General features: G+C 50.8%; 2 protein-coding genes across 3 annotated transcripts in view; one reads left to right on the plus strand and one right to left on the minus strand.

The window, feature by feature from the left end:
- Window positions 1-211: 211 nt before the first annotated feature.
- On the minus strand, window positions 212-20,558 carry CCDC92B (coiled-coil domain containing 92B). Of its 2 annotated transcripts, none has more exons than XM_059379941.1 (4): window positions 20,275-20,558; window positions 10,231-10,383; window positions 6,710-6,757; window positions 212-4,157 (listed from the first exon to the last, which is right to left on the minus strand). In XM_059379941.1, exons 2-4 carry the CDS (start codon window positions 10,358-10,360, stop codon window positions 3,559-3,561), a joined length of 777 nt encoding a protein of 258 aa, XP_059235924.1. In that variant the 5' UTR covers window positions 10,361-10,383; window positions 20,275-20,558; the 3' UTR covers window positions 212-3,558. The 2 variants fall into 2 exon arrangements, with proteins under 2 accessions (XP_059235924.1, XP_059235923.1); XM_059379940.1 differs by lacking the exon at window positions 20,275-20,558 and adding an exon at window positions 19,701-19,782.
- The window catches only part of RAP1GAP2 (RAP1 GTPase activating protein 2), a 230,349-nt gene continuing 229,687 nt past the window's right edge, over window positions 19,992-20,653 (plus strand). Inside the window, exon 1 of the mRNA XM_059379937.1 lies at window positions 19,992-20,088. The gene's annotated coding sequence lies outside the window, so the exon portion shown is untranslated. The remainder of the gene's footprint in view (window positions 20,089-20,653) is intronic.

The following is a 20,653-nucleotide window of genomic DNA, read 5'->3' on the forward strand; positions in this document are numbered from 1 at the left end:
CTTCAAATGAGTACCTTATGCCTTGTGAGGAATATTCAGTGGGAAGACTCCAGAGTCTTAGCCCCCAGGCTGACCCAACCCCCCAACTGACTCCCAAACAACTCTCCATGTCCTCCACATCCTCTCCCACACCTGCAGGAACAGAGGCTGGAGTAGGGCAGAGTGCCCACAGAGAAGAGGTCTAACTTGTGTGTTTTTCACATAATTTTATTAAGAATAAGGCATATGACAGTCACCCCTAAAGCGTAGGGCTCTATTTCTGTGGGTGAGTGAGTACACTCTGAAAAGCATTGGATTAAAAAGCGCAGCCAACAGAGAATTTGGAGCAGGATTCCTCTGCCCCACCCGTGGGGCTCCTGCCACTTGGTTCAGAAGCCCTGCGTGTTCCCCATTCAAGGCTGGCACCTTAGGGAGAGGGTGCTCAGGGATCCCCAGCTCTGCACTAAAGAGAGACTGTTCCACACCTTCCTGGCCTCCTTCCTCTCCATTGGGAGACCTCTATTCTACTGCTGATATGGGGTAGGGCTATCCCATTTCAGCCCTGGAGTGGTCTCCCAAATTTCAGACCACTGTGGGTGGGATATGGGGGGCAGGGGTACACAGCCTCACCTTGCATTGCCCACTAGTCCCTGGCTGGCTTCCAGAACAGGGAGGGGTCCCCACCTGCCGCTCTCTCTCCTGGGTCTGTCCACACTTGGGGTATGGCTGGACCTCCCCCTAGGGCAGAGTGTTCTTGTCAATGTGCCCGTTCCCTAGTGGGGATTCGTGCTGCAGAGAGGAGGGGAGGAGGAGGGAAGAGACACAATTCTTTCTCTTCTAGTCACCCAGACATTCCAGGGGCTTAGGAGAGGGGGGTCTTTCCTTTGGCAGGGTGGGTCCCCAGGCTAGAAGAGGGAGAAGGCTGGAGGCTAAGGAATTTGGGACTCCTGAGGCCAAGGGCAGGCTACAGACTCCCAGGCCCATTCTGCTGCACTGAGGGTTCTGTTCCAAACCCCAGAGGCAGGTGGATGGAGGGGAGTCTTTAGTCCATTATTTCCAGGAGAAAAATGGAGAAGAGGACTTTGTTAAAATTGGAATCCTGGATCTGCTTCAGCCCCTCCCCCATCCGGCTAAGTGGAGGAGGAGGGCTGGCCAGTTTCCCTTCCCAGACCCTCAGGTGAGAGTCAGCAAGTCAGCTGCCCCCAGCACTCTCAGAACCTTTCATCTGGGGGATCTCTAAGCACCCCACAAATAATTAAGTGTCATTATCACTGGTCGCTTAGAAGAGGGATAGGAGTTTGGAGGTGCCGATGGGGTCACTTGGGGAGAGACCAGCAGGCCACTGGAGGCTCCCTGGGTAGGGGTGTGGTAGAGGCCCCCAGCTAGACACACTGGGTCCCCAGGAGGTAAGGGAGGAAAAGGGCTATTGCTATAGAGCTGGGGAGAGGCCAGGTGGGCATAGCTATGGCTTTTAGTAGGTGGGTGGGTAGATAAACTATGTCACCATCTCTGTAGAAGAATCAACATAACAAAGTCACCCTGTTTACCCCCAGCATGTGGTTGTGGAAGCTCAGGGTGTGGGTGGGCTGCTCCTTCCTATACAGTCCTTGGGGCCCCATCACCACAGGGCAGCCAAGAAAGAGAGAGGCCTCCTCACGGGGACACCTCTGAAAGGGAGGCAATAGGATCAGGGGCACAGTGCGTTCCACACATCTGAGAGGAGACACAGAGGGCAGAGGCACAAGAATGGGGTGGGAGAGGAGGGTAAGAGGCCAGGACGGGCAGAGCAAGGACCCCAGGTCATCACTGTGGCCCAATTTAGACTGAGGGAGAGAGAGAGAGCACTGTCTGTCCCAAGGACATTCACACCTTGGGCATTTGCAGCCCAGTGGCTGGAAATAATCCGGATGAGGCCCGGTTATTGCTCAGTGGTCTCAGCAGTCCTGAGTGCAGTCAGCTGGGAGAGGACAGCATATTTGTGGGGGCTGGGAGCGTGCTCACTGGTTTTACTTCTTGCAGATTGACACCCTCTGAGGTACAGAGCGAAAGGGAACATGATGGCAGGTTCCTCCTGTTCATTACAGGGCCCATGAGGGGAGAAGGGTTCCCCACCCCTAGAGATTGATTCTGCTCATCTCCCAGACCTTGGGTGACACACAGAATGCTTGGCCTCAGCCAGGGCAAGACCTGCCAGGATGTGCTATCCGTGAGTGAGGTAAAGGCCTCTCCCTGCCCCATACTCCCTCAGCAGCCCCTGGAAAACCTCACAGGCACTTAGGACTCAAAGCAGGACCAACAGAGGAGGCATGGCATGGGGGAAGGGGCTCTAGGGTTTGTCTTTCTAGGGGCTGGCCTTGCAGTGGGGGCCATGTGCTGGACTGGAACTGCATTTCCTTCCTGCCTTGGGTCAGGAGAGGGGAGCTGGGGAGAAAGTAGCTAGGAGGTGGGCTGTCCCACTTTCCATTTCACCACTCTCCCTTCTAGACAGAAGGGTTATATACATTGAATACCCGCCACTGTCAGTTCTGGTAGGATTGGGTGCATCCCTGGAGGAGACCAGCCTGGGGATTAAGCTGTGCTCCTATCCACCAGCCCTCACAGCCAACTCAAACCTCTTATCAACCACTGCCACTTCCAGGAACCTGGCCCTTCTTCCCACCTCTAGGTGCAGCTGGGCAAAATTAGCACCAATAAACAGGACTAGGAAAGCTCCCAAGGCTGCCTTCAGGTTCCCAGCTTCCTCGAGAAGGGGAAGGCGGTTTCTGCCCTTCTACAAGCCTGAAGGAGCAGCTGACTCCAGCGGACCCTGTGTCCCCCTCCCCTTGCTTCACTAGCACAGCTCCCAGCCTAAATACTTATGGGTGGGAGGGGCATTCTGGGGAAGAACAGGACTGGAGACAGCTTTAGACCAGGTTCTGCCATCTAACCCATTCGGTACTCCTCTCCAGAAGTTCAAACTTCCATCGCGTCACACTTTCCCTACCAGGGACTCTGGCAGGAAATGCCTTTCAAGTGTTGGGTGCTCACCGGTAAGGACTATCAGCGGGGTCGGGGTAGGAGAAGCGGCGTCAGAGGAAAAAGGTCCAGCCGCTAGCCCGAGCCGGAGCCTCCCTCGAAGGAAGGCTTGGCGGGAAGGGCAGCCGTGCGGGGCTGGGGAAGGTCCGAGAGAGGAGCCTGGAAGGCCTAGGGGTGCTAAGTGCCACTGCGTTCCTTTTGTAGGCCTGCCCAGTCTCCCCCCTTCGCGTCCAACGATTGTCAGCTTTCCCGGGACAGGGGGAGACCCTCGCCCCCGCCCCTCCCTGCAGCAGGGTGGGGACCACAGAAGCCTCCGTACTGCGAGTCCTCTCCACAAAAAAAAAGGTGCACTCTCTCAGCCCCGCGGAGGAGCCCCCTCGGGGGAGGAGGATACAAAAAGGCTAGGGCGGTAGGAAGAGCTGGGGGAGCTGGGGCCGCCTCCGCTGGATCCCTGGAGGAGCGCCGGCTCCCGCGACCCCCGGGACCCGGCTGCGTGGCCCAAGATGCGTCCCTAGCCGGAGGCCGAGCCGGCCTTCCGCACTCCCCACCCCACAACCCCTCCGCCTACTCCGGCTCCCCGGGAGCGCTAGGCGGGCTGGGCACGGCCGGCGGGCCGGCTTGGTCCGGGGGCTCCTGGGGAGGCGGGTGGCGCGGGCTGCGGCCGCTGGGCCGCGGGGGCCTCCGGGGGTAGAGGAAGAGCGCGGGGTCCGGCATGGGGTCGATGTCGTCCAGGGCGCGGGTCGCGCGTTCCCAGGCCGCCCAGTCCCGGCCCGGGCCCTTGGCTGTGGCCTCGGCGGCGGGCGGGCGGCGAGCCCGCTGTGCGCGCCGGCGGGGCCGGGGCTCCGTGGCGGCGGCGGTGGCGGCGCCGGGGCCCGGGCGCGGGGTCTGCAGTCTCTGGCGCGCCGCGTGCAGCTGGCAGGAGAGGTAGGCAGCCGCCTCGGTGTGCTTCTGCAGCTCGGTGCCCAGCACGGTGGCACGGTGGCTGCGCCGCCGCAGCTCCTCCAGGAAGCGGCGCTCTTCTGCGCGCAGGCTGCAACGCAGCGCGGACACCAGCGCCTCCCGCTGCGCCACCTCCCGCCGCAGCTCGGCGTTGGCGGCGGTCCGCGCAGCCAGCTGCGACTCCAGCGCGCGGCACTTGCTCTCCAGCTCCCGGGACGCCGCCTCTGGGGAGGGAAGACGGAGAGGAGAGGTGATGGTCTCCGCCAGGTCGACCCTGCACAGCTCGCCCACCCACGTTACAGAGCCCCGTTTCGCCCTCCCTCCCCACTCATGGGCTAGGCTAGCCTTCCTTTCTCTTCCTCGGGGCCCTTGGACCTATCCTACCCTTTGGCCTGTCTGATTCGTCAGGTTTCAGCTTAAATGCAAAACCCTCCCTGGTCACTTATGCACTCCATAAATATTTGTTGAACCCTTACTATATGTATTGTGCTAGGCATAGGGGATATGGAGGATAATAAAACATTCCTCATGAAGCTTACAGCAAGCATAGTGGGAGAGGTATAGTACATAATCACGAATGAATGTGAGCTTGCATCTGTGACATGTGCCAAGGCCATGACTCACAGGAGACTGTGATCTAATGAGGCTTCTCAACAGAAAAGCCACTTAGGCTAGCAGGAGTTGGAAGAATGAGTTGGAGTTTAGTGAAGAGCTTGAGAGGAGGGTGGTTTGCACAGAGGAGCTGGTGCAAAGGCTCCAGGGTAGGAGAAACATGCAAGAGCGAGGGACTGAAAGACTTGGGACCTGGGAATGTGGAAGCAAAAGGGAATCAGTGGGCCCTGGGGCTTGTGGTTTCTTTCTTTCTTTCAAAGACTTTATTTATTTATTTGACAGACAGAGATCACAAGTACCCAGAGAGGCAGGCAGAGAGAGATGGGGAAGCAGGCTTCCTGCTGAGCAGAGAGCCCAATGCGGGGCTTGATCTCAGGACCCTGAAATCATGACTTGAGCGGAAGGCCGAGGCTTTAACCCACTGAGCCACACAGGTGACCCTTGCAATTTCTTTCATAGAGCATTTGTTATGTTTTGTAATTTATGTGTGTTATTTATTGTTAGCCTTTGCCCACTGCACTGAGTTTCAACACTGGATATATGTTAACTACCCAGAGAGCTTTAAAAAATAGTTTCCTGGGCCCTAACAAAGACCGACTGAATCAGGATCTCTGGGATTGGACCTGGGAACTGACACGTCTTCAATGTGCAATGTGTCCATGTAATTCTAATGTACCCACAGAGTTGAGGATCGCTGTCTCCCTGATCATGAGCTCCATTTCAGCAGGGAACACATCCTGGGATTAACACATGTGAGTATTTGTAGAGATAGAGATAGCTGGAAGGTGACAAAAGGTAGGCAAAAGGTGACTCTGGAAAGGATAGGAAAATCAGCAAATGGTGGGGGAAAAAGAAAGGGAGGCCAAACCCACTGAGAGACAAGATAAAAATCAGGACACTGGGCAATACCTTGAGCTCAGATGACCCCTGAAACCCTTTCAGAGGAAGGATAGTAGGTGGGGTGAAGGTTGCTGTTGTTACGGAACTGGTGTTTGGGATGTATGCCTCCTTTCTCCAAGTATCAAGACAGGAAGAGGTTGCCTCTAGTTGCCACTTAAAGAAGTGGGAAGAATTCGTTCAAGTCTATAAATGTTTATATCTTTATGCATGAATATGCAAAGCAATTTGTACGACTCTCAATGTTTTACATTAAACTTAAACTTTCAACTTTCTCCATGCCTAAGTCTTGGTCATGTATGTAGCACTTGATCTAATCAGCAGCACATCAATATGGCAGGGAGTCCCATCCCTGTTAAATCCCTCCTGGCTAAGAAAGACTATGTGGTGATTCATTTTAAATTAACCATTTACCAAGTCCCTCTCCATGTCTTACACCTGGAGACAATGGATAACACCCAGTCCCACTTCTCAGAGATCATATAATTTTGGTGATTAAGATCTCAACAATGGAACCCCTCCCCTTTAAAAAAGTTTTAATTGTAACAAACACCAAATAACATGGAATTTACCACCTTAACCAATTTTAAGTGTACAGTTCAGTAGTTTTAAGTAAACTCACATTGTTGTGCAACAGGTCTTTAGAACTTCTTTGTTCTGCAAAACTGAAACTCTGTGCTCATTGAACACCATCCCCCTGCCTCCATTTTATGGGTGAAGTAATAATCTGTAAACAAATGTTTTAGTGGAATTGCTATGTGTCAAGAAGTCGTGCTTTTGTAAAATGAAGGATTTGCTGATGTGCATGTTTCTTTTTTCTCCTCATCTAGATAAAGTTCCTTCAAGTCATGGACTCCACATTACCATTGTGTTGTATCTCATCATTCAGCATCTTGTAGGGTGTGGACCACTGACCATAGAAATCACTTGTGCAAGGATGGGAAAGATGAGAGAGGTAAGTCATATAGAAAGGAGTAAAGTCAACCAGATGGACTTCTTGGGTACCATATCTGTCCTGTGTTCATTTTCCTACTTTGGATAGAGAATGTGTATACAGGGTGTGGTGGTACAGGTTGTTCATTGCACATTGTAACCCAGATGAGTAGGCAAATGGGGCTGACATCCAGCACTCTGTTCAGCAAGTTGAGGAGTGGCTGTCCCCCATGACTGGACTAGGGACAGAGAAGGCTTGCATCCTACTAAGTGGTGGGGAAAAGGTGACTGTTGGGCTGTTGTGGCATTTCCCCATCAGTCATCCTTCTCTTACCTTGCTGATGAGACTGGGCCTCTCTCATCTCCAGATCACGAGTCAGTTCTGTGGGGAGGACAGAAAAGAAAAGGTAGTCGTGTGTGTGTGTGTGTGTGTGTGTGTGTGTGTGTGTGTGGTGTATGAGAGAGAGAGAGAGAGATCAGGGAATCACAACGCTGAGAAAGTGGCAATATTAGTATCCTTAGAAGCCATCTGAACCACCTTCCATACCTATTTTACTGCAGTCCAGTGAGAGGAAGAGATGAATAGAGGTGCAAGGCACAACCCAAGCCTGATTGGCCTGATTCTAAGCCCAGAGATCTTTCCTGAGCAAGGGCCATGAGCTGCATTTGGAGGTTAGTTCAACCCTTGGACTGAGGAGCCCGGCTTGCTTTTGGGGGCTGGGGGAGTATTTGCTCCTTCCCAGCGGTGATATACAAATATCTAACGTGACAGCCAATCAGAGCCACTCTGGAGCAGTGCAGGGCACAGCCCCTTTAGGGTTTAGTTGGTGTATATGGGAAGACTGGAGGGTCCTGGGCTGCTTGGGGGCCCTGGAAGGGGACTCAGGGCAGTAGATATTTACCAATAGGGTACATGCGTTTCACTATTTTCACAGCCAGTATTGCTGTGCCTGTGTTATTTTCTGAATATCAGCCAGGCTCCTTTCCAAACCCTGTTTCCGCCATATTCCGCAAGGCAAGGAATGGGGCTTCAAGGAGGATAGCGCCACCTGGTGACCGAAGGCCTACATGGCGCTCGCCTCTGCGCTGAGGGGGAAGGGTCAGCTCGCTAAGGGTGCTGGTGTTGAGAGAGGTTTCAGCCCAGCCACTACCCTTGCACCTCCCTATCTTTCCAGTCCCCATTCCTTACCGCCCAGAATGCCCCATCCCTCGGCCAGCTGAGTTTGATAATTTTTTCAGCCCCACCCCAACTCCCCCAACTCCCCCCTGGCTCGGCTGGGAAAACGGAGGGAGTCCAGCAGCTGCTGGTGACAGACAGGATCTCCTCTGCAGCAAGTGTGTGTACCTGCAGGGATGCAATCTGGTGCCAAAAGGGAAGAGATGTGGACCTGGGAGTGGGATAAGGTAGCAAATCTCTGGGATCAATGCCCAGCAACACCTACACAGTCTAGCCTTTGGGCCCTCTGCCCCTCCTTACTGGCTCTTCCCTTGGGACGCCAACTGTTGCTAGGAGACCTAGAGCCAGGGTACCTGGGCCTTTTGCTGTGACCTGAGTCTGAACCTCCTTCCTGGAGCTCCAGGGAGGACCCTGATGCCTCTATCCTCTAGGGCTTCCTGGAGCCAACTTGGCCCCTCCTGCAAGGCCCCAGAGTAGCCCAGGGGATTTGGTTCTGCCACTATCTCCCAGTGGGCCAGTTACACCCTTAATCAGGGAAGTTGGGGGAGGGGACTGGGCTCCACTCTCCCATCCATCAGATATCCCTGCCCATCTTCTGGCCAGATCCACACCTTTAGAAGAGCATGCAGGGAGATCAGATACCCTGTGTGACCTTGGGCCAGTAACGACACCTCTTTGAGCCTCAGTATTCTCCTGTGAAGTGGGGACAAAATCACCCCTGCTTCTCAAGGGGCTATTGCTAGGATTAAATTAGAGAAAATAAACAGAGCACCCAACCCAGGGCTGAGTCAGTGCTGAATATTTGGGCCAGTTCTTGTTACCATGCAGGCTGCCCCAGCACCCAGAATATACCCACCCATATCTTAAACTCTTTTAGTCTGAGTGGCACCCGTTTCTGGCAGGCTCTTTCTGAAGCCCTCCCCAGCTAGTTCCTACATTAGCTCATCCCCTCTTTCATCCCTCTCCCAGCTTCTGAGTCCTGGTTTATTTTATTTTTATATATATTCTTAAAGATTTTATTTATTTATTTGATTTATTTGTTTATTTGAAAAAGAGAGAGAGAGAGAGAGAGAGGCTTCAAGCTGGGGAAGGGCTGAGGGAAAGACCATGCGGGGCTTGATCTCAAGACCCTGAGATCATGATCTGAGCCAAAACCAAGTTGGGCGCTCAGCTCAACCAACTGAGCCACCAGGTGCCCCTATATATTTTTTTTAAGTTTATTTTATTTTTTAAAGTAGGTTCCATGCCCAACAAGGGGCTTGAAGTCACATCACTGAGATTAAGAGTCCCATGCTCTACTGACTGAGCCAGCCAGGCAGCCCTCTGAGTCCCTATTTAGTCTCCTTGAAAAAAATCTTTGTTTTGCTCCCTTCCCCTCACTCCTCCACCCCTTGGAAGAAGGGCCTTATTCAGGTATTTCAGCCCCAAGAGTGGCTTCTTCAGGCCAGCCCAGAGTTATTTTTATCTCTGTAATCAATAAAAAGAGGCTGCAGTCCCATACCCAGCTGGGAAGGGTGGTGGGGCTGTTCTAGCCTCTTACACTTTCTTGGGATCCTGGCCTATGTCCTGAGTGGAAGAGCCCAGGTCTTCAGAATTAGGGCAAAGCAAAAAGAAATTAGGGCAAGAGCTGTAGGGTCTTAGGGTATGTTCATTCTGGTTTTCCTTTAATGTTTTCACGGCAATGAAAAAATGCATCCGGCAAGGACATCAGGCAGGGGCGAGTTGGTGTGGGCCATCCCTGCCCCCTGGGCTGGCCTCTGCTGCCATCCAAGTTTCAAGGAAGATGGCAGGGAGCCTGGCCTAGGAATGTAGCAGCTGCTTCTGCATATGGAACCAGAGGATGTGGTGGTGGAGAGTCAGGACGATCAGCTTCTCCTGCCACAGAGTGAGAACCCAGGCAGGTCACTCAGTTTCCCTCTAGAGAATGGGGAGCCTCGCATGAGCAGGAGCTGCAAGGGCAGTAGAAGTCTGAGTGTCTTGGGGAGAAAGTGTGCAGAAAGTTGCAGAGGCATGCACAGCTGAGCATCTGGAGCTCTGGGTTCTAATCTTGGCTCTGTCACTAGCATATTGTGTGGTGCTCTCTCTCCCTCTCTCTCTTAGGGTCTCAGTTTACCTTTTTGTATAATGAAGACATTGGGCTGTTCCAGCTGACACATTCCATGAATCACTGACTCTAAAGCCTGTACTTGGAGACTCAGCCTGGGTGAGCACTTTGGCCAGAGCCCAGCCTCTGAGAGGGCAGGTGGCTGAAGCCTGAGGTCCAAGAGCAGAGTTCAGGCCTAGGTTTTGGCTTCATTTTTGGTATCTCCTTCTGTTTTTGTTCACAAATCCAGTTGGTTGCCAAGTCCGTCCCTTCACTCAGTCTCCCCCCACTGATCTTCCCCTTCCTACCCTTTCCCTTTCCATTTCTCTCCGGACCATTTCATCAGCCCCACCATGAGTCTCTCTGCCTCCCTCCCAATTCACCTTCACCTTCCGTACAACTGGCAAGTTTCGCATTTCGCAGTGCAGTGTGACGCCCTTCAGAAACCTTCCGTGGCTCCTTACTCCCCAGGAGAACAGGCCAAACTTCTTAGCCGTCCTGATATTTGTCAGAGTCTTCCATGATCTTCCCGACACCCCTCCTCCCTCCCCTCCCCTTGCCCTTCTCTCCCTCCCATCCTCCCCCCACTCCTCACCTGAACAGCGTTTCTGCAGCCTCAGGATTTCCAGGTGCAGGTCTCGCAGCAGAGCCATCTGCTCCTTTTTCAGGAAGCTGATGTGGCGTTGTACACTCTGGATCTGATGCTCCAGGGACACGGTATCCATGGCAACCCAGGCCTGGGCCCCACCTGGGTGGAAGAAGATAAGGTAAACCCCCATCCTGTGGGCCTGTCTGCCCTGCCCACCCTCAAATCCCTCTGAGCCTCCTGCTGTTGGGGCTCCCATTGCCACCAGGCAGATGGTTCTATGGCTGTACTCATTTCCCCTGTGTTTACTCACCCAAGTGTCACCTGTGTGTTGTCGGGGAAGTTTTTATTCCCATTTAACAGATGAAGAACTAGAGGCCTGGAGGGAAAAAGCTGCACTCCCCTGCCTGCCTGTAACTTTGGCCTTTCTGCTTCTCAGAGAGGAACACAAATAGAGCCGCCAAGTCAGGGAAGGGAGACAGAGATAGGCTGTAGCTTGCTTCTTAACCAGCTTTGGGCAAAGCCTCTCTGTTTCTGGGCTCTTGGTTTTCTCATGGTTAAACTGGAGGAGCTGGGGAATGGAAAAATGCATCCCACCAGCATCCTACCAGTAAGCATTAAGCAAGGGTGCCCACCAGCCGGCAGACCAGAATGATGGTTAGAGCACATCCTATCCCAACCCAACTCCATTTCTCTGACTTAACCTTAATCCGGGACTCTGGGCCCCTCTAGGTCGCAGAGGAGGAAGATCTGATGAGTATTTTACGAACACCAACTCTGTGGGCTGAAGGCAGGTGGCAGAACCCCTTTTTATTTGTTCATTTATTTTTAAAAAAAGATTTATTTATGTGACAGACAGAGATCACAAGTAGGCAGAGAGGCAGACAGTGAGAGAGGAAGAAGCAGGTTCCCTGCTGAGCAGAGACCCCGATGCAGGGCTCGATCCCAGGACCCTGGGATCGTGACCTGAGCCGAAGGCAGAGCCTTTAACCCACTGAGCTACCCAGGCACCCCCAGAATCCCTTTTTAAAAGAGGAATGGCTGGCTCAGTCAGTGGATCATGTGACTCTTGATCTTGGGGTTGTGAGTTCAAGCCCCGCTGGGTGTGGAGATTACTTAAAAATAACATCTTTAAAAAAAAAAAAAAAGAAGAGTGGGAGACCTTGATAAGGAGACCCATGCCAGTGAATCCATGGTGAACACATAAGACACTGTGAAGGGAGGGGAGTTCTGCACCCCTTCTTAACCATGCCCTGGCTTTGCAGCCCTCCCCCTTTTGACTCCATCCCTTTCCCAGGAAGTCCCTCTTGTGATGATCACCATCCTAGAGAAGCATAAGCAGAGGGCAAAAACAGGAGGCAGAGTTCTCGCCTTTTCTACCAGGGATTCCCTAAGCTTTTTTTGTTTGTTTGTTTTGTTTTGTTGTAAGTTTTTAAATTTATTTGAGAGAGAGAGAGAGAGCGAGCATGCAAGCCGGTGAGGGGCAGAGGGAGAGAATCTTCATGCAGACTCTCCGCCGAGTGCAGAGCCCAACACAGTGTTCCATCTCACGACTGCAAGCCCATGACCTGAGCCCAAACCAGGAGTCCAATGCTCAACCGATTGACCCATTCAGGCACCCCACTTCCTAAACTTCTGGAGGAGCTGTTTCTACCTGCCCCAGAAATTCCCTGGGCCTTGGAGAGAAAGGCCAGTTGATGGACCACTTTTTCGAGCAAATGGTCCCCTCCAGACTGACTTTGATATAAGTCCCTGCAAATCCAGATTTTCATTTGTAGGGTTGCATCAAGCAGGTACACTTGAGAAACTCACATTGGTCTCTTGGACTCCCCTTCCTTTACTCCCTTAAGCTAACCAAAGAGGCCTTTCATTTCAGCAGGGGGTTGCCCTCTGGCCTGTGGCAACCACTGACTACATTTACATTACTACATCTGCTATGTTTAAGAACTTTATACACATTACCTTGCTTCAGCTAACTGCCTTTAGTAGATGTTACCACCCCCATTTCACAAATAAAGAAACTGAGGCTTGGGGCACCTGGGTGGCTCATTACGCATCTGCCTTCGGCTCAGGTCATGATCTCAGGGTCCTGGGATTGAGCCCCTCATTGGGCTCCCTGCTCGGCCGGCAGCCAGCTTCTCCCTCTCCCACTCCCCCTGCTTGTGTTCCCTCTCTTGCTGTGTCTATCTTTACCAAATAGATAAATAAAATCTTTTAAAAATTTTTAAAAAGTTTAAAAAAAAAAAAAAGAAACAGGCTCAGAGCTGAAGTGATTTGTGCCAGTTCACGTGGTCCATAAGTGGTGGCAGACCCAATTCTCTCTCTTTTTTTTTTAAAGGATTTATTTATTTATTTATTTATTTGACAAACAGATCACAAGCAGGCAGAGAGGCAGGCAGAGAGAGAGAGGAGGAAGCAGCTCTCCGCTGAGCAGAGAGCCCGATGCGGGGCTCGATCCCAGGATCCTGGGACCATGACCCGAGCCGAAGGCAGAGGCTTTAACCCTCTGAGCCACCCAGGCACCCCCAGACCCAATTCTCTTACTGGGTCTTTTGAATCCAAAATAGGTTCCCAATACTCACTCTGAGAACAGTCCTGGGTTTGAATCCTGAGTCTTTCAGTTACCTGCTGTGTGACTTGGGGCAAGAAAGTTAACTTCTCTCCATCTTTTTTCCCTTCTCGGTAAAATGGGGCTAATGGTAACAGTCTTAGTCTAGTTGTGAGAATTAAATGAGATTAAAAAGTGCAGATCACTTCTCTGTCTAGTGTGCAGGTAGGTTATTCCTTGTCTTGATTTGCTCCTTTATTCCTCATACCTTCAGTAATCTATTTGTTGCCAGCTATGGGGGTATGGGAGACACACTGATGAACAGAACAAAATCCTTGCTCTCGTGGAGCTCACAGGATGAAAAGAACCAACCAAACAAACAAATAAATGCATCAAATAAAAATAATATTGGTAAGTATACAATTATAATCTGTGAAGAGCACCCTAAAAGAAACATACAGAGTAACGTGGAAGAATATAAGGTGGGACCTAGTTTAGATTTGGGGACAGAGAAGGTCTCTCTCTCTTTTTTTTTTTTTTAAAGATTTATTTATTTGACAGAGAGAAATCACAAGTAGACAGAGAGGCAGCCAGAGAGAGAGAGAGAGAGGGGGAAGCAGGCTCCCTGCTGAGCAGAGAGCCCGACGCGGGACTCGATCCCAAGACCCTGAGATCATGACCTGAGCCGAAGGCAGCGGCTCAATCCACTGAGCCACCCAGGCGCCCCCAGAGAAGGTCTCTTAAAGAAAGTAATTTTAAGCCAAAACCTTGTGACAGGCAGAATTCTAAGCTGGTCCCCAAGATTCCTAGCCCCTGGTAGATATGCCCTCCTGCATCTACCCCTTTGAGTGCGGGCAGGATTTTGAATGTGATGGCTTTTTTCTTCTGTGATTAGAAAGGATTTTGCAATGTAATAAAGGTTTCTAATCAACTGACTCGGAGTTAATCGAAAGGGAGATTATTCTGGGGGGCAGTTCATAGGGCCTGTACTGAAGGAGTAAACCACCATGCTGTGCGGCAGCCCAGGGAGGAAGCCACAAGGCAAAAACCTGAGAGAGGCTGCTGGTAGCTGAGGATGGTTCCTGGCAGGCAGCTAGCAAGCTGCGAGAACTGTAGTTTGACAGCTGCAAGGAAGTCAGTTCTACGAACTACCTAAGGGATCTTGGGAGTGGGTCTTTTCCCTAGTTGAGCTTTCAAATGAGAATGCAGCCCATCTTAATTTCAACCGTTTGAGGCCTTCAGCAGAGGACCCAGCTAAAATATGCCAGACCCCACATCCTTGGAAACTGTGACTTAACACATGTATGCTGTTTTAAGTCACTTAGTTTGTGGAAATGTGTTATGCAGCAATAGAAAACTAATAAAGACTTGAAGGAAGGGTAGGTGTTAGAAGCAGAATAAAGGGAAGGACATGCCAAGCAGGGAACAGCATTTGTGAAATTCCTGAGGTAGGCTAATAATGATAGCTTACATTTATTCAGTGCCTATTATGTGCCAAGCCTTGTGCTAAGTGCTTCACATGATCTTTTTTTTTAAAATTTTTTATAAGATTATTAATTAATTAATTTATTTGGCAGAGAGAGAGAGAGAGATCACAAGGAGGCGGAGATGCGGGCAGAGAGAGTCGGGGGAAGCAGGCTCCCCACTGAGCAGAGAGCCTGATGTGGGACTCAATCCCAGGACCCTGAGATCGTGACCTGAGCCAAAGGCAGAGGCTTAACCCACTGAGTCACCCAGCCGTCCCTCACATGATCTTTTTGGGGGAACAGAGACATTGTCACTGCTGGTGAGAATTGAAGTGTAATGTGTCAGGGGATGGTTGCAGGAAGTAAGGTTAGCAAGAGAAGGATTGCAGAGTCTTGTAAATCATGCAAAGAATTTTGCATGAATACTAAGTGAATTGGTAAGTTATTAACGGATTTTAAGCAGAGGACAGACATGATATGATTTGCATTCTTAAAAGATCACTCTGGCTGGCTGCTCTAGGGAGGGTAGATTAGAGGGGACAGAGTGGATGTGGGAGGTAAGCTGGGAGAATGTTGCAGTGGTCAAGCTGAGAGAGGATGAAGGCCTGGACCAGATGAGGGAGGTGAAGACAGAAGTTTCAGGTGTATTTGGGGGGTAGAATGGTCAGCATGTGGGAACGGAATGATTAAGTCATGGTGACAGGGTGGGTAAATGTTCAGGATGTCTCCCAGTTTTCTGGTTTGGGCAACTCAAGTGTGAAGGCACATTTTCTGGCTCTTTCTACACTTCTTGGTCTTTGACATTAGATCTCTTTCACAATGGACCTCTAATCTATAATCACTCCCTAGGTGATTTTGTCCAAGTCTATGGCTGTAAAAACTATTTATATGCTGACCCCCACTCTAACTCTCCCGTGCACTCTAGACTGACTATGTAACACCTCCATTTCGATGTCTAACGGGTCCCTCAAACTTACAAGTTCCATTGCTGAGCTCTTCATCCTACAAACCTTGCCTACTGTTCACCATCTTAATAAATGGCACTGGTTTTTGCCCATTCACTCAGTGGCTCAGGCCAAGAACTTAAGAGTTATCTTTGATTCCTCTCTTTCTTCATATTCCAGACACTCCATCTGCAAATCTACTTGTCTCTACCTTTGAAAACGTGTATGCTTAATCCAATCAGTTCTCACCATTTCCATTGCTGTCACCCCAGTCCCATCTATGGCCATCGCTCTGATGTACCCTGTAGTAGCCTACTGACGGGCTTCCTGCTTCCACTCCTTATTTGCCATGTAGCAGGTGGCGTTCCTTTAGCAAATCTGATCATGTCTCCCTGCTCCCCACTTATAACCCTCCAACCTTCCCATCATACTACCTAATCCAAATTTCTTATCAGATCCTATACAATTACCCCAGGCTCTGTGTGCCCTCATCTACTACTGTTCTCCCACTGCTGGTTCCACCCCAGCTACTCGGGCCTCCTTACTATTTCCTGAACATGCCAAACACATTCTTGCCTCAGGGACTTTGTCTGTGCTGTCCCCCCTCCCAGGAATATCCTTCACCCAGATACCCTCATGGCCCACTCCTCCCCTTCATTCAGGATTCTGCTCAAATGTCATTTCCTTAGGGCCCTTCTCTGATTACCTGATTTAAAATAGAGCCCTCTGTCACTCTCCATTCCCTTAATCTGCATTGTTTTTCTTCCATGAACTTATTACCACATGAACATATTACATTTTGTTTCTTGTCTCTTTCCTCTACCAGATTGTTGGCAACACAAGATGAAGGACTCTGTTTTTGTTTCCTCCTGTTCCCTAGTGCCCTAGCACAATCTCTGGCAAATAAAATATACTCAATAAATACGCAGGGAATGCACGAGTGAGTGAGTTTGTGGAGCTGGGGAAGACTGAAGGAGGGAGAGATTTACAGAGAAGGGGAGATCAAGCTTAAGACAGGTTAGATTCTGGGGCACCTGGGTGGCTCAGTGGGTTAAAGCCTCTGCCTTTGGCTCAGGTGATGATCTCAGGGTTCTGGGATCAAGCCCCACATCAGGACCTCTATTCAGCAGGGAGCCTTCTTCCCTCTCCCCCTCTGCCTGCCTCACTGCCTACTTTGATCTCCGTCTGTCAAATAAATAAATAAAATCTTAAAAAAAATATGTTAGATTCTACATGCTCAAGAGACCTGAACAAGGAAACATCAATGCCAAGTACGCAGTCGAATATCCTGGTGTGTAACTCAGGAGAAGCAGATGAGCTGGGTCTGTGCTATTGCGTAACCATGTTGGGATTTGTGTGCCTGTGTGTCTGCACATACCTGAGACTGGGTGTGCCTTGAGGAGTGCATGTATATGTATACGGTTGTTGGGGGGTCCTGCTTCTCTTGCATCTGTTTCTGTTCTGTGTACATCTGGAGGATGAAGGGATGTGAGCCTCTGCTTATGAGGAAGAGAGAAAATGTCTGTTCCCAACCTCTGAAATGCAAGTATTTCTGAAGAGTAAAAGCCCTTTCCATACAGCCCTGGAGACTGGACCCTGGCCACCGTGAGGGGCTGAGCCAACCAGCTGTTTCTGAGCCCAGAAGGACTTGAGGGTTTGCTTCCAACTAGGCAGGCTGCTCTTCTCAGGGCAGAAATTTGGGTCACAAAAGATCTTGGCAGATATTCTGTCTTACACATGATTGTTTAGTTTGTTTGAGGGAGGGTGGGAAATGGGTTGGGGAACGGGAACTACAACACAGCCCTCTCACATGTGGCTGTCACACACACTTCAGAAGGCCCAAGCCAGGAAAATGTCATAGAAATGTCAGACATTCCCATAAAAATGCAGTCTTGGAGCCCTCTGGCTTGAGAAGGAGCTTGTGCCTGAGGACTTGGTCCAGACTGGTGACAGTGGCAGAAAGGTTAGGGTTACCAGCTTTCTGTTCAGCCCACAGCCAGCCCAAGATGCCTGATCTCATGGGTTAAAGTGGGAAGGGTCCCTTGCCTTTGTCCACCGTCCTGACCACCTCAGAGTCTATATTGTTTCTGCTGCCTACGTTCTCCTGATACTCCTAGGTTCTTCTTTGTTTTAATTTTCTAGCTTGATGAAAAATGTTTATTAAAAATTGTTTATTTAGGGGACGCCTGGGTGGCTCAGCTGGTTAAGCGGCTGCCTTGGGCTCAGGTCATGATCCCAGCGTCCTGGGATCGAGTCCCGCATCGGGCTCCTTGCTCAGCCAGGAGCCTGCTTCTCCCTCTGCCTCTGCCTACCACTCTGTCTGCTTGTGCTCACTCTCGCTCCTCTCTCTCTCTGACAAATAAATAAATAAATAAAATCTTTAAAAAAATTGTTTATTTAGAAATTAAAAAAAGGACCTGTAACACAGAGTTATGTGTGGAGTTATAGAGTTAACTCCAAGTACTTTGGACACGCCTCTCATCTGTCTGAAACTTACACAATTCTGATTCTAAGGCCTGGGCTTCTGGTTTCTGAAAACAATCTCACCCCCCTACTTGTCTTTTTGGAGCTTGCGAGTAACTATTTTTCTAACCATTTTTCTTCCAGCCATCTGACTCTAACTGACATGGCAAGGAGGAAATTGTAGTTCTTTCCCTTTTCCACTTCTTATAGTTCTTTGGGTTGGAAGAACCATGAAAAGAGAAGAATCACAATACTCAGGGCTCAGAGGGGTCTTTGAGACCACCCTAATGTGATCTCAAATCACATAGTGGTTTGCAAATCTTGCTCTATAGAGCCCAGAGTTCTGCAGAGGGGTCTCAGAAGTTGCCAAAAATGGTTGGGGGCACAAGGCAGGGCTAGAGGCTTTGCTCTTTTTACCCCTCTTTATTTTGATGGTCTTGTACATACAAGTTCATTGGAGAGAAGCCTTCTGCTAATCAAAGGTTTGAAAACAACTTTTACAGTCCAGTCTTTCCTTGGGTGGCTAACTACTCCCCCTCCCTTAATCTGCTCAATGTCCCCTGGCCTCTGCTGCCACATCTCACCCTCAGGCAGACAAAGTGGCTGGGAGAAGAACCTGAACTGAAGACTCTTGCTTTCTGCTTGTGTGGAGTTTGCACTTTCTGCCATCCCTCACCCCCTGACTGCTTCTCTTGTCCCAGTTTCAATGTCACCCTTAGTGTTTCTTTTCTCTTTGGGGCTGAAAGTATTTATTGAGTCAACAAATATTCTTGTACTGTTCTGAACATCAATATCCACATTTTGTTAAAAAAATTTTAAGTACGCCTTCTTGGTTCAGGGAGAATGTTAAACTCATTTTTATAGTCAGGGCAGGTATATTAGGACAGGCATGGCAATAAATGTATAAATGAATTATGTTCTTTATTTTTCTTAGTCCTTATTCCTCTTTACTACCTGACTTTGAGGCCTGGGGTTGAGGGAGAACAGAGACTTAAAAAGTCTTTCTCAGATATGGAGGCACAGGTAATAATACTTATAATAATCATCAATGCATAGGTAATACTACTTACAGAACAATAATAAATGGCTGGCACTGTTCTTAGCATTTTATTTACATTAACTCATTTCTCTTTATAACGACCCTGCATGAAGCTTCTATTAGCATGTCCACTCTGCAGATGAGGAAAGAGGCTCAAACAGGTTAAGTATGTTGCTCAATATACACAGCTGTAGTGGCTGGCAACTAGGAGCTCCCCATTGGGTTCCCACCCTTCATTAAGGCCCTTCAAATCCAAGCACAGTCCACATTTGCAGTCTGATCCCCTCCTTTTAGGGATTCTACCTTTTTTTTTTTTTTAAAGATTTTTTATTTATTTGTCAGAGAGAGAGAGAGGGAGAGACAGTGAACACAGGCAGAGGCAGAGGGAGAAGCCGACTCCCTGCCAAGCAAGGAGCCCGATGTGGGACTCGATCCCAGGACGCTGGGATCATGACCTGAGCCGAAGGCAGCTGCTCAACCAACTGAGCCACTCAGGCGTCCCGGGATTCTACCTTTTACTGCTCTCACAACAAACTCTTTTCATAAACATGGATGGACATTCCACCACTCTATCTCTGCCTCCTGAAACCTGCCCCATCCTTCAAGGCACTTCTCAAAAGCTACCTTTCTTACTGAGTTTTTTCCCTTACCCTCACCAAGCTGGGATGACTCTTCCATCTCTGTGTTTGCCAACCACCATTATGCCATGTATCACACTTCTACACCCATGCTCCCCATGGTGTGTGCCTCCCTGGCTTCTGCTCCAAACCATAAGCTACCTGAGGTCAATACTTTGTCTCTGGGAATCCTTTGTATGGAATATGTGTACAACGAATGTTGGTGAAATTGGGAGAAAGAGTTGAGTGTTACTGGGAGTCACTAGGGCAAGTAAGTGTATGTATTAGAAAGTAATCCCCACCCCCGACCCCCCACCCAAGTCCTTGGTTTCCTGGGGACTTTTCTTGGGAACAAGAAGTCAGCCTTTGACAGATGTCTGGGACTCTGCAAGGTGGGCTTACCTGGCCAGTGGTGGAGCCACCTTCTCCAAGGGTCTCGTGGTCCTCTCCACACCAGAACGCCTCCTCCCCTGTTACCCCTAGGCTATGGCTTCCCCCACTCCACTGAAGATCTCAGGACCCCCAACCTCAGCAAAGCTGAGGATCCAGGGATATGGGAGTGGCCTGTATGAGGAAACTGGAGCGTCCATCCTCTTTAGTCTGGTGTTCTGCCTGATTATGCCTCCAGTATGACTCCCAGAGGAGGCAGAGGGGGAGATGGAGACTAAGGAGGACGGGGAATAGGGGTACCAGCGAGGACAGGGAAAGGAAAACAGATGTGTGTGATAGGAGGTGGCAGGAGGTGGCGGTGACTCGACCTCAGGCCTCTCTGGACTCTTCGCCAGGGCCGGTAAGGACCTGAGTCTGGGCGGCAGAGGACAACTTCTGCCAGCAGCTCGCGGGTCTTGTCCGCCTCCCGCGCGCTGCGGTGCCCAGCCCAACGCCAGCCCTCCCAGGGGAGTTGGAGCTCGGGCCCTGCTGCTCCCCGCCCGGGGCCACCCCACCGTCCACCCCCCACGTCCACCGACCTCCTCACCTTCGGGACCTGAGGGAGCGACGGGCCAGCGGGGCCCTGGGACCGGGCCAGGCTGGGTGGGGGGAGGCTCTCTTCTTCCCCTCGCTAGCTGCGCCCTGGGTTCCGCAGCACCCGCCCGGGCTGCGACGCCATCAGCTGCTGCGAGGCTGCGGGGTTGTCGGGCCGGGGCTCCGGGGGGTTCCGGGGCGCCAAGGGGGGTCCGGGGCGGGCTCCAGGCGTAAACACCCAGCAACGTGACCGGAACTGGCGAACAAGCCGTAGGGGGAGGGGGGGGCGGGAGAGATAAGGGGGGAGGGGAGGGACCTGGTACTGGCGGGGAGGGGCCGTGGGCGGGGCGGGGGGAAGGGAGGCTGGCGGCGCGCAGTCGGGGGAGGGGGAA

Source organism: Mustela nigripes, chromosome 16 (genome assembly GCF_022355385.1).
Source record: "Mustela nigripes isolate SB6536 chromosome 16, MUSNIG.SB6536, whole genome shotgun sequence".
NCBI lineage: Eukaryota > Metazoa > Chordata > Mammalia > Carnivora > Mustelidae > Mustela > Mustela nigripes.